Source organism: Somniosus microcephalus, chromosome 17 (assembly GCF_052327205.1).
Source record: "Somniosus microcephalus isolate GS21.2 chromosome 17, FLI_Smic_1.0, whole genome shotgun sequence".
NCBI lineage: Eukaryota > Metazoa > Chordata > Chondrichthyes > Squaliformes > Somniosidae > Somniosus > Somniosus microcephalus.
Window position 1 is genome coordinate 91,314,970 of NC_141003.1, and position 13,066 is coordinate 91,328,035.

The following is a 13,066-nucleotide window of genomic DNA, read 5'->3' on the forward strand; positions in this document are numbered from 1 at the left end:
GGGCCCATTGACTCAAATGTCTAGTCTTTGTTCAAGGAGCTCATTTTGTAAAACCTACCCTTTACTGTCGAAGCAAACCCAACAAAGGCACCTTGTTAGAACATGTACCCTAGTACTTAATGTGTGAACAGACTGCAAAATTGTCTGATGAAGGGTCCCCGACTCAAAACGTTGGGCTGGATTTTGTCACTGGGGGTGCGTTGGAGGCAGGACTGCTGCTTGTCGGGTTTCAGTCCCACCTCCATCGACTTCTGGCCAACCCACGCTATTTTCCCTTGATTGACCTTGTTAAGCCTACCCAGCAGGTTTAGCAAGCCAATTAAGGGGAAGCCGATTACAGAGAACGTCAGCGTATGACGTTTCATCTGTCAAAAATTTTTGACAGATGAATTGTCATCGTTTGACAGCTCTGTGAAGCTGTCAAACACTGACATTCTCTGTTGTTTAATGAGTCCTTGTAATCAAGGCTCATCAAACCTCTTTTGTGAGCAGAAATTAGATGGTTGTTGCATTGGAGAATGCAGCAGCCATCTGTCATCTCTGCCGGTGAGATGCGAGACTCTCCGCATCCCCAACGTTTGAAGCCTGCAGGAAGAAACAAAGGTGAGGAAACATTTTCTAACACTTTTCACTCAACTCACATACTCACCTCTCCACACTTGCACCCATCACTTACCTCCACAGCGCACTTTTGCACCCCGCAGACCCACTGCTCGCCTCGGTGACCCCGGCGGGGTTTCCCGACATTGGGAAGCCTGCGCCTCTGCTGGAAAAATGGGGATAATCCTCTTAACTGCCTGTTAACTACCTGTAATGGGGGCTGTAATCCCCTTCCCGCCTCCAGGAGACGGGACCCGGCGCGGGTCGGCTACCCGCCTCCTGGGAAGATGGCACGGAGGCAAGCTGTGGGCGGGATGGGTACCCGCCCCCAGATTCTGCCATTTTCCCGGCAGTCCCGCCTCCAAACCCACCACCCCAGGGCTGGCAAAATCCAGCCCGTTGATTCTGTTTCTCTCTCCACCGATGCTGCCTGACCTGCTGAGTGTTTCCAGCATTTTCTGTTGTTATTTCGGATTTCCAGCATCCGCAGTATTGTCCACTTGGCTGAAAAATCATTCTTATTGTTGAACAGGATAAGCTTAACAGAAATGAATGAGACTTAATTTTGGCTTGGAAAGGTTACACAGTTAAACAGGGCATACCTTCAAAATCAAAGCTGTGAATGAACTGCGCGCTTTTACTGTACCTCATGTTTTCCTCCTTCTGCTTCTATTACTCAGTCACTTACATCCACACATGCTTCTCCTGCAGGGGAGTGTCAATGAAGCGTGGCCTTAGCGCTCCTCTGAGGCATTGTCAGCAGGAAGCACGCTTTTAATAAGGCTAAAACAAACAAGAGCATCAGATTGTCCCTGCAGTGGGACATTCTCACAGCACTCTCGCCAAGCAAGAGCAGACACAACTTGTCACACGTGTTGGTTATAATGGGACTGATTGTCAGAAACCACAAAGAGTTGAGTCAGTGAGCAGAAAAGCAAACATTACTGCTCAATATGAAGCCTTTCATTATTCAGTTTACTTAGAAAGAGAATAAATTGTAGACCTCAAATCTTGACATATCAGCTTTGGGGAATTACTGTAACGTACATTGCAACGTCTCTTCTAAATTTAAATAAAAGATAACACTTTTGCCCTGGAAACTGTTACAAGGCAGTAACATATCAAGGGGTTCGGTTGACATCATAAACCAGGAAAGCAAAACTAGAATAGTGTATTAACATCAGCGGCACCTTAAGATGTCTCATGTCTTTCCAACATACTCCAACCTCTGTTATTCTATACAGACTAATCTACAGTTGGCGTTTATGGGGAACGGTTTTATTAAGCTGCTAGCAGGGTTTTATCATTTGCCAGTGGTGGGTGTCATGTTGAAATTAGATGGATGGCACACTCATATAATTGAGCCATACAATGAAGAGAATTGAGAAACAACAACAACAACCTGTATTTATATAGCGCCTTTAACGTAGTAAAACGTCCCAAGGTGCTTCACAGGAGCGATTATCAAACAAAATTTGACACCGAGCCATATAAGGAGATATTAGGACAGATGATCACAGAGGTCGGTTTTCAGGAGCATCTGAAAGGAGGAGAGAGAGGCGGAGAGGTTTAGGGAGGGAATTCCAGAGCTTGGGGTCCAGGCAGCTGAAGGCAAGGCCACCAATGGTGGAGCAATTAAAATCGGGGGATGCTCAAGAGGGCAGAATTAGAGGAGCGCAAAGATCTCGGGGGGTTGTAGACCTGGAGGAGGTTACAGAGATAGGGAGGGGGCGAGGACCATGGATGTAGTTTTAAATCGAGGTGTTGTCGGATGTAGGTCAGCGAGCACCGGAGTGATGGATGCGAGTTAGGATATGGGCAGCAGAGCTTTGGATGAAACTAAATAAAGGAACAAGGCACTTAGAGCAGCACTCCATCAAGATTGAAACAAATAGGAGAAAAGATGAGATAAATCAAGGGGCGATTATTGTCACTACACTTGAGTTTTCAAAGCTTGTCAATTCTATGATTCTATATATGTCTGGGAAATATGCCTAACTGTTACACCATTAAGTGGCAGCTCTAACAATGACAGATTTGTGCTCCCTAATCCACAGATGGAGAGCTGTATTCTGGCACTGCAGCAGATTTTATGGGCAGAGATTTTGCTATCTTCCGCACTTTGGGGCATCATCACCCAATAAGGACAGAACAGCACGACTCCAGGTGGCTGAATGGTAAGTTAATGAGATAATTACTTCCGCAGATTATCTGGGCTCAAGTTTAAAATATTTTAAAACACGCAGCCGGTGAATTTACTGGGGATTTTCGTTTTAATTTATATTCAGCATGTCCAAAACATTTTCATTTATCTTTGTTCTTTGATTATGACTCTATGGTCTGGATTTTCTCAGCCCCGAGGAGGCGGGTATGGAGGCGGGACTGCCGGGAAAGTTGCAGAATGTGGGGGCGGCTGGCAAACCCGCCACCATCCTGCCTCCGTGTCCTTTTGCCAGGAGGCGGGAAGCCCTCCTGCCCCGGGTCCCGTCTCCTCGAGGCGGGAAAGGAATTAAATCCTATTAACTGCCTGTTAACAGGCAGAAAAAAGGATTAGTCCCATTTTACCTTTCCAAGTGCAGGCTTCCCAACCTCGAGGAACCCCGCCAGGGTGGAGGAGACGTGAAGGAGGTCTGCGGGGGTCGGAGGGGTCTGAAAGTGAGATGTAGAGGTGAGTGATGGGTGCAAGTGTGGAGTAGTAAGTATGTGAGGTGAGTGTAAAGTGTTATAAAATGTTCACTTATCTTTGTTTCTGCCTACAGCCTTCAACTGCTGTGGAGCCGGAGTTCCGACATCTTCATTGTAGATTTCACAGACTGGCTGTTAGATCTACCGACCGAACAGCCAGGTGATTTCTGCAAAGTTGAAAGGTTTGATGAGTCCTGAACACAAGGCCTCATCAAACTACACAGAATGTCAGTGTTTGACAGCTTCACAGAGCTGTCAAACGATGATATTTCTTCTTTCTAGAAATCTTGACAGATGGCACGTCATATGTTGACGTGCTCTGTCACTGACTTCCCCCTAATTGGCCTACAGAGCCGACTGGGCGGGCTTAACAAGGTCAATCAGGAGAAAATCCCGCTGGTTGGCCAGAAGCTGATGGAGGCGGGACTGAAACCCGGCAAGTAGCAGTCCCGCCTCCAACACGTCTCCATTCATAAAATCCAGCCCACTGACTCTCTGCTATCCCAAAATACGTCATTATCCAAAGGATGAATGTAATCCCTTCATGGCATTTCTGTAATTCCCACTTGTGACTGGATTGTCAATATTGCAGCAATATACCAAGCAGGGTCAGGAATCTTGATACAGAAAAGAACTTCGAGTTAGTTGACATTACTGTTTCATACTGCATTGACCTGAACTAACGCAGAGAAATGATTTTATAAATCTGTGGAAGATAGCTCTCCTATTTGTTTTCCCACTGGATCTTCCCGCTTTTTTCCCTTCAGGCACTAATTTCAGCTCCTAGCCACCCTCGTGTACTCTCCCAATCAGTCACCGTAATGTCAGTAGAAGATCAGCGAAAACCCAGCTGAGGTGGGGCATCCAGGGTTTCCTCGGAAGTTACAGCGACTGATCGGGAGAACCCCAAGGAAATTCCTGGCCTGGGTGTTTTCGGTGTTTGACTGTTGAATCTGATCCTTTCCACACCCGGTGCCTGGACACCCATACCTTCCAGGAGAAGTCATTAGATAGAAATCAGAGCTAGAAATCAGAGCTTATTTTCTTTCCCCTCCCCAACCACCATAGTTGAGGGTGCGGAGAGAAATCGTAGTGCCCAACCGGCTCTGCTGCCTGAGATCAGTTATCTCAAAACTGGGATTTGGTTTGTTTCTCAAGTCACTCACAACAACAACAACAACAAGTTGTATTTATATAGCGCCTTTAATGTAGTAAAACATCCCAAGGGGCTTCACAGGAGCAATTATCAAACACAGAACCACAGAAGGAGATATTAGGGCAGATGATCAAAAGCTTGATCAAAGTGGTAAGTTTTAAGGAGCGTCTTAAAGGAAGAAAGAGAGATAGAGAGGTAGAGAGGTTTAGGAAGGGAATTCCAGAGCTTAGGGCCCAGGCAGCTGAAGGCACGGCCGCCAATGGTGGAGCGATGAAAATCGGAGATGCTCAAGAGGCCAGAATTGGAGGAGTGCAGAGATCTCAGAGGGTTGCGGGGCTGGAGGAGGTTGCAGAGATAGGGAGAGGCGAGGCCATGGTGGGATTTGAAAGCAAGGATGGAAATTTTAAAATTGAGGCGTTGCTTAACCGGGGGCCAATGTAGGTCAGCGAGCACAGGGATGATGGGTGAACGGGACTTGGTGCGAGTTAGGACACGGGCAGCAGGGTCACAGCAATAGACAAAGTGCTGTACTATCATGAGGCAAACTTAAGCTTCATTAATGACTGTTAGGTGTTACAATTTCACACGCATTGAGACCCTCCGTTCTTTACCATTCTTAAGATATTGGCTCATAATTTCCGATCGGAGGCTTCCTGCGTGCGGATGGCTCCTATCGGAAACATAGAAACATAGAAACATAGAAGATAGGAGCAGGAGTAGGCCATTCGGCCCCTCGCGCCTGCTCCGCCATTCAATGAGATCATGGCTGATCATCCAAGTTCAGTACCCTGTCCCTGCCTTCTCTCCATATCCCTTGATCCCTTTAGCTTTAAGAAATATATCCAAATCCTTCTTGAATATATTTAATGAATTGGCCTCTACTGCCTTCTTTGGCAGAGAATTCCACAGGTTCACCACTCTCTGGGTGAAGAAATTCCTCCTCATCTCTGTCCTAAATGGCTTACCCCTTATCCTTAGACTGTGACCCCTGGTTCTGGACTCCCCGACTTCCAGCATCTAGTCTCTCTAGTCCTGTTAGAATTTTATAAGTTTCGATGAGATCCCCTCTCCTTCTTCTAAACTCCAGCGAGGACAAGCCCCATCGACCTAATCTCTCCTCATACGTCATTCCTGCCATCCCAGGTATCGGCCTGGTGAATCTTCGCTGCACTCCTTCCATGGCAAGTACATCCTTCCTTAGATAAGGCGACCAAACCTGCACACAATACTCAAGATGTGGTCTCACCAAGGCCCTGTACAACTGCAGCAAAGACATCCTTGTTCCTGTACTCAAACCCTCTCGCTACGAAGGCCAACATACCATTTGCCTTCTTAACCGCCTGCTGCACCTGCATGCTTACCTTCAGCGACTGGTGCACAAGGACACCCAGGTCTCGTTGCACTTCCCCTTCTCCCAATCTATTGCCATTCAAATAATAATCTGCCTTCCTGTTTTTGACACCAAAGTGGATAACCTCACATTTATCCACATTATACTGCATCTGCCATGCTTCTGCCCAATCACCCAACCTGTCCAAATCATACTGGAGTTTCTTGGCATCCTCCTCACAGCACACACGCCCACCCAGCTTTGTGTCGTCTGCAAAATTGGAGATATTACATCTAGTTCCCTCGTCCAGATCATTAATACATATATATTGTGAATAGCTGCGGTACCCCACTAGTCATTGCCTGCCACTCGGAAAAAGAGCCTTTTATTCCAACTCTTTGCTTTCTGTCAGCCAACCAGTTCTCTGTCCAAGTCAATACCTTGCCCCCAATCCCATGTGCCTTAATTTTACACGCTAATCTCTTATGCGGGACCTTATTGAAAGCCTTTTGAAAATCCAAATACACCACATCCACTGGTTCTCCCTTATCTATTTTACCAGTTACATCCTCAAAAAATTCCAGTAGATTAGTCAAGCACGATTTGCCTTTTGTAAAGCCATGTTGACTTTGTCCGATCCGGTCACTTTTTTCCAAGTGCTCTGCTATTGCATCCTTTATAATGGACTCTAGCATTTTCCCCACTACCGATGTCAGGCTTACCGGTCTGTAATTCCCCGTTTTCTCTCTGCCACCCTTTTTGAACAGTGGGGTAACATTAGCTACCCGCCAATCCATGGGTACTGTTCCAGAGTCTATCGAATTTTGGAAGATGACCAGCAATGCATCTACTATTTCTAGGGCCACTTCCTTAAGTACCCTAGGATGTAGGTTATCAGTCCCTGGGGATTTATCGGCCCTCAATCCCATCAATTTCCCTAACACCATTTCCCTACAAATACTGATTTCTATCAGTTCCTCCCTTTCATTAGACCCTATGTTCCCCGACATCTTTGGGAGGTTATTTGTGTCCAATTTGTGAAGACAGAACCAAAATATGTATTTAATTGGTCTGCCATTTCTTTGTTCCCCATTATAAATTCCCCTGATTCTGACTGCAAGGGACCTACGCTTGACTTCACCAATCTTTTTCTCTTCACATATCTATAAAAGCTTTTACAGTCAGTTTTTATGTTCCCTGCAAGCTTACTCTCATACTCTATTTTCCCCCTCTTAATTAATCCCTTTTTCCTCCTTTGTTGGATCCTAAACTGCTCCCAATCCTTAGGTTTACTGCTTTTTCTGGCCAATTTATATGTCCTCTCCTTGGATCTTATGCTATCCCTAATTTCCCTTGTTAGCCAAAAAAATCTACGCCCTTACCTGAGGGCTCCCGAGGTCCGGGCACTTGCGATCCTGGGCCTGTCCACAGTCGAAATACGCAGGGCCCATGTCCCAGGAGTGCAGGCGATTCGCAAGGATCACGTGGGCCAGGCCAGCGAATAGGAGAAGGGAATCTCCCTTCATACTTTTGACAGATAGATCCGTCAAATATATGAATGGGGATCACCCCAAAAATACACTAAAACATTAAATAATTTTTTTTTTAAACCATCACATTTTTTAAATTAGTTAAAATTACATTAACTTAAATATTTTAAACTAGTTTTTTTTTCTTTTTCAACTCTTATGCTGGTAACAGCCGGCCTTACACTTTTACCAGGCATAAGGTTTCTAAGGGCTTTCGGCGGGCGGAGGTTCTGCAGAAATCGGAACTCCCCCCACAGAGGCCCTTCTCTGGGGCTTCACATGCCTGAAACCAGCATTTCCGATGTCCCTACGGGTGAGTACACAGCGCGTACTCACCCATAGGCATCGAAAAATAGAGGCCATCATTTCATTTTTTGCTAAAATAACTTATTTTGCCTCATATCCTGAGTATAAACTATTATCTGATGCTGATAAGTCATCACAAACATCTATTTTTTCTTCGGGTCCTCCCATGACACACACTGATTCCTGCTCAAGGACAGAAAGGGAACCTGTTCCCAGACCAATGCTGATATCACTTTCAAGGTAGACAACAGGAAATGAAAGGCCCAAGATGACTCGCCCAATTCCAGTTACAGTCTTACAAAGGCCAAGATTAGAGACTAGCTGTGTGTCAAATTACAGGTTCAAATCTACATCTATCACCCCATGCTGTAGCCCATTGGAGCACCAGTGCTTTTGTGCCATCACTCCACCCCTTTAATTACTATTTGAAAATGTTCGGTTTACTGCTAGCTGCAAGATGACAAATTCCTACAGACCTCAGCCAGACTACAGGAAACCATTTCTCTGCAGTGATACAAAATGAATAAAATGATCACTTGCATTTAAAACAAGTCTGTTATTCATCATATTCATATTTGAGTGTCCTCCTCAAATTCGGCTGCCCTCAAAAGTTTGTCACCATCCTCCGCCTGCTTCATAACGACATGCAAGCCGTGATCCTGACCAACGGTTCCACCACAGACCAATTCACGTACGAACCGGGGTCAAGCAAGGCTGTGTCATCACACCAACGCTCTTCTCGATCTTCCTTGCTGCAATGCTCCATCTCACCCTCAGTAAGCTCCCCACTGGAGTGGAGCTAATTTACAGAACAAACAGGAAACTGTTCAACCTCCATCGCCTCCAGTACAGATCCAAGGTCGTCCCATCCTCTGTCGTCGAATTACAGTATGCAGACGACACTTGTGTCTGCGCTCACTCGGAGGTCGAACTCCAAACCATCGTCAACACCTTCACCGAAGCATACGAGAGCATGGGCCTTACACTAAACATCCGTAAGACAAAGGTCCTCTACCAACCTGCCCCCGCCACACAGTACTGCCCCCCGATTATCAAAATCCACGACAAGGCCTTGGACAACGTGGACCACTTTCCATACCTCGGGAGCCTACTGTCAACAAGGGCAGACATCGATGACGAAGTCCAACACCGCCTTCAGTGTGCCAGTGCAGCCTTCGGTCGCCTGAGGAAGAGTGTTTGAAGGCCAGGACCTCAAACCCGGCACTAAGCTCATGGTCTACAGGGCAGCAGTGATACCTGCCCTGCTGTATGCTTCAGAGACATGGACCATGTACAGCAGGCACCTCAAAGCACTGGAGAGGTACCATCAACGCTGCCTCCGCAAGATCCTGCAAATCCATTGGCAGGATAGGCGCACCAATGTCCGTGTTCTCGCTCAGGCCAACATCCCCAGCATCGAAGCTCTGACCACGCTCGATCAGCTCCGATGGACGGGTCACATTGTCCGCATGCCCGATACGAGACTCCCAAAACAAGCGCTCTACTCGGAGCTCCAACACGGCAAGAGAGCCCCAGGTGGGCAGAGGAAATGCTTCAAGGACATCCTCAAAGCCTCTTTGAAAAAGTGCAACATCGCCACTGACACCTGGGAATCCCTGGCCCAAGACCGTACAAAGTGGAGGAGAAGCATCCGGAAAGGCGCCGAACACCTCGAGTCTCTTCGCCGGGAGCAAGCGGAAGCCAAGCGCAGGCAGCGCAAGGAGCGCACATCAACCCAAGCACCCCACCCACCCGCCCCTTCAACCACCGTCTGCCCCACCTGTGACAGAGACTGTAGGTCCCGCATTGGACTCATCAGTCACCTGAGAACTCATTTTTAATGTGGAAGCAAGTCATCCTCGGTTCCGAGGGACTGCCTAAGAAGAAGAAGAAGTTATTCATATTTAGGACACGCCCCATTTGTTTGCTTGGAAAGTCTTCTAAAATTTCTATTGGTCAGTTTAACAAGTGTTAGTTCGTCAATGACAACCTTCTTCTGTCAGAAGCCATTTTGCGATGTGCCCACCAGGGGTGTATTGTGATTTGAAAGTGTGTGTGGGTTCGGCCTGTCGCGTCAGCCCCGTCTATCTGTGTCGCTGTGGTGTGAATGGCGGTGCTGACACCGTATACAACGCTCCTCCCCCCGTTTAATATTACCGCTGAACAAACTCATTAGTCTCTGGCTGCAGCTTCAATGAGAGTGGAAAACAATTTGATTAATTTGCTCAAAAAATGACCAGCAGAGTGCTGCAGTGCAGTTTACTCAAGTGCTCAAAAACTAAACGGTACGAAGCAAGTATCTTCTAGTAGTGAATCAGAATGAGAGAGAGACAGAGGTTAAGTGCAATGTGACCAGATTTGAACAGGCTGAAGTGTTCAGTTCTGGAAGAGATTATAAGAAGAGAATCCTATTGAGCAGTGCCATCTAATGAACATCAACAGAGCTAACTTGCTAATAGTCACCAGGACAGAACTTTATTCATCAAGCAGCGAAGAGTAAGGGACGTGAACGGGCGAATGACAACCGACAGTAAAAGAGGAATGAGTGACAGAAAGGGTGAAAAAATAAAAGAACTGATTAACTGTGATCAGGAGCATGGAGTTCCAGGCGTTGAAATCACGCTTTGTGATTATTAGCAACCTAAAGCCCAGTGCACTCAGATGGAATTCCTTTGTCTGCTACTCTTACAGGGGTTAACTCGTTTAAAGTCAATGGGCTAACACGTCTGCTCACATAGTGGACAAAGACATTTTATATGAACACATTAATCTTTCGTACAGTAACATTCGCACAGCAGAATTCAGGGTTCCAGTGTTTCTACATACCAATATTAACCTGGTAATATAACCACATATATTAACAGGTGAAATTTTAAAGTAAATAAGTATAAATAAACAAAATTTAAATTGACAAAGTACATAAATGAGTCACATTTACCATAGCTTGAAATTATACTTTAAATACTGAGTCCAATGGTATCTGTGTACTGCGCTGCACAGCCAGAAGACCCGAGTTATACTGCCAGTAGCTCTTGCTGCATATTGCAGGAGTTCTGCACATGTATATTTGCATGTCACATTACACCCAGTGTGAAGTCCCAAAGTACCGACTGTAACCTTGGTTGTAAACTCACATTTTCAGTGTACCTGGGAGTCCAATCAACAACAACAACTTGTATTTATATAGCACCTTTAACATAATAAAACATCCGAAGCCACTTCACAGGAGTGTTACCAAACAAAATTTGACACTGAGCCACATAAGAATATATTAGGACAAAGAGGTAGGTGTTAAGGAGCACCTTACAGGAGAGAGATGGAAAGAGGCGGAGAGGTTTAGGGAGGGAATTCCAGAGCTCGGGGCCTCAGTGGCTGAAGGCACGGCCACCAATGGTGGAGCGATTAATATTGGCGATGCTCAAGAGGCCAGAATTGGATGAGCGCAGAGATCTCGGAGGGTTGTGGGCTGAAGGAGGGTACAGAGATAGGGAAGGATGAGGCTATGGAGGGATTTGAAAAATATCATCAAACTATACTGCCAATTTCACATTTATGCACATCTAAAACTGCTTTGTATCGACACCTAAGTCATAGTATGATATTAGCAATACAAGCCTGCACCATTTACTGATGATGAAGAGATTGGGGATGTCCAAGACTTCAATACATATCAGGATTGTAAGGAGGCTCTGATGTTAATTTGTAAAAAGCCAAGCGCTAATGCTTTTCAACTTTTAAAAAATTCGGTTTTGCCCTCCAGGAAGGAAGTGGAGCACAAAATCAAGCGTTCCACTTCCTTCCTGGAGCGCAACAGGCAGCAGGCGGGCGGGAGGTGAGCAGCGCTGTACACTGGGCCGTTCAGTACTGTACACTGGGCCGCGCTGCTCACTGGGCCGTGCAGCACTGTACACTGGGCCACGCTGCTCACTGGGCCGCGCAGTACACTGGGCCGTGCTGCTCACTGGGTCGTGCAGCACTGTACACTGGGCCACGCTGCTCACTGGGCCGTGCAGCACTGTACACTGGGCCGTGCAGCACTGTACACTGGGCCGCGCTGCTCACTGGGCCGTGCAGCACTGTACACTGGGCCACGCTGCTCACTGGGCCGTGCAGCACTGTACACTGGGCCGTGCAGCACTGTACACTGGGCCGCGCTGCTCACTGGGTCGTGCAGCGCTGTACACTGGGCCGCGCTGCTCACTGGGCCGCGCTGTACACTGGACCGCGCTGCTCACTGGGCCGTGCTGCACACTGGGCCGCGCTGTACACTGGGCCGCGCTGTACACTGGGCCACGCTGTACACTGGGCCGCGCTGTACACTGGGCCGCGCTGCACACTGGGCCGTGCTGCACACTGGGCCGCGCTGTACACTGGGCCGTGCTGTACACTGGGCCGCGCTGTACACTGGGCCGCGCTGTACACTGGGCCGCGCTGTACACTGGGCCGCGCTGCTCACTGGGCCGTGCTGCACACTGGGCCGTGCCGTACACTGGGCCGCGCCGCTCACTGGGCCGCGCCGTACACTGGGCCGCGCCGTACACTGGGCCGCGCCGTACACTGGGCCGCGCCGCACACTGGGCCGCGCCGCACACTGGGCCGCGCCGCACACTGGGCCGCGCCGCACACTGGGCCGCGCCGCACACTGGGCCGCGCTGCTCACTGGCCCGCGCTGCTCACTGGGCCGCGCAGTACTGCCGTGGTGGAAGGCTCCTTCCCTCCCTTAAAGGGAAGGGCTGTCGCTGCCGGCTCTGCAAGTAAACGAATCCCCTGATCGCCAATGGCACCTCCGATCAGCGCCGATGAGCCCCAAGCACTCTAGCAGAGATCAGGGCTGATCAAGCGCGGCACCTGAAAAATAGAAAAAAAAACAGAGTCCTGATGAAGTATTTTTCGCCTTCCTCACCGGCAATCCCTTTAACTATTGCTCCCCAAGCAGCCATCCACGGTGACAACGCCTCCTGCAGCTGCCGGTGTTAACACCCGGCGATGCTGCAGGGGGCGGAAGCCAAGTTCACATCCGGGGCGGTACCGGGACGCTGCGTACCGGATGACGTCACGATCCCCGGGGCGCAGGAGATCATGGTGTTCGAGTTTACCGCCGTCGCTAACCTGCAGGGGAAGTCCGCGGGCATTGGTACTCTCGCCGCTCCCGGTCGCAAAGCCGGTAGCGCCCCGTTAACACCCCCCGGAGGTGCAAAGGAGGCCAATTTCTCCCCCTACATCTTTGAAGAACATGAGATGCCTCAATGTGCTGCGCTACTTGTTTCTGTTCAGAAACAGTCAGGTATCAAAGGGAATAGCTGTGCAATGGACTACAGCCTGAAATCTTATTTTAACAAGAAAAACAAGAAACGTTCTTCATTAAATGTCTTAGTGCGTCCAGAGTTGCCGTGGTATGTTTTTCATGATCTTTTTAGCCAGTTGTACTGACCAGTGCACTGATTAACAACAGGAAGAGTT

The 13,066-nt window shown here is 48.2% G+C and overlaps 1 protein-coding gene across 9 annotated transcripts in view; it reads left to right on the top strand.

Annotated features, from left to right (window-relative positions):
• The window catches only part of LOC147105921 (semaphorin-3A-like), a 553,051-nt gene that overhangs the window by 460,797 nt on the left and 79,188 nt on the right, over window positions 1-13,066 (top strand). For all 9 annotated transcript variants that reach the window (XM_086010848.1, XM_086010849.1, XM_086010841.1 and 6 more), the window contains one exon: window positions 2,658-2,777. In XM_086010848.1, coding sequence (XP_085866974.1) covers window positions 2,658-2,777 — 120 coding nt within the window. The remainder of the gene's footprint in view (window positions 1-2,657; window positions 2,778-13,066) is intronic.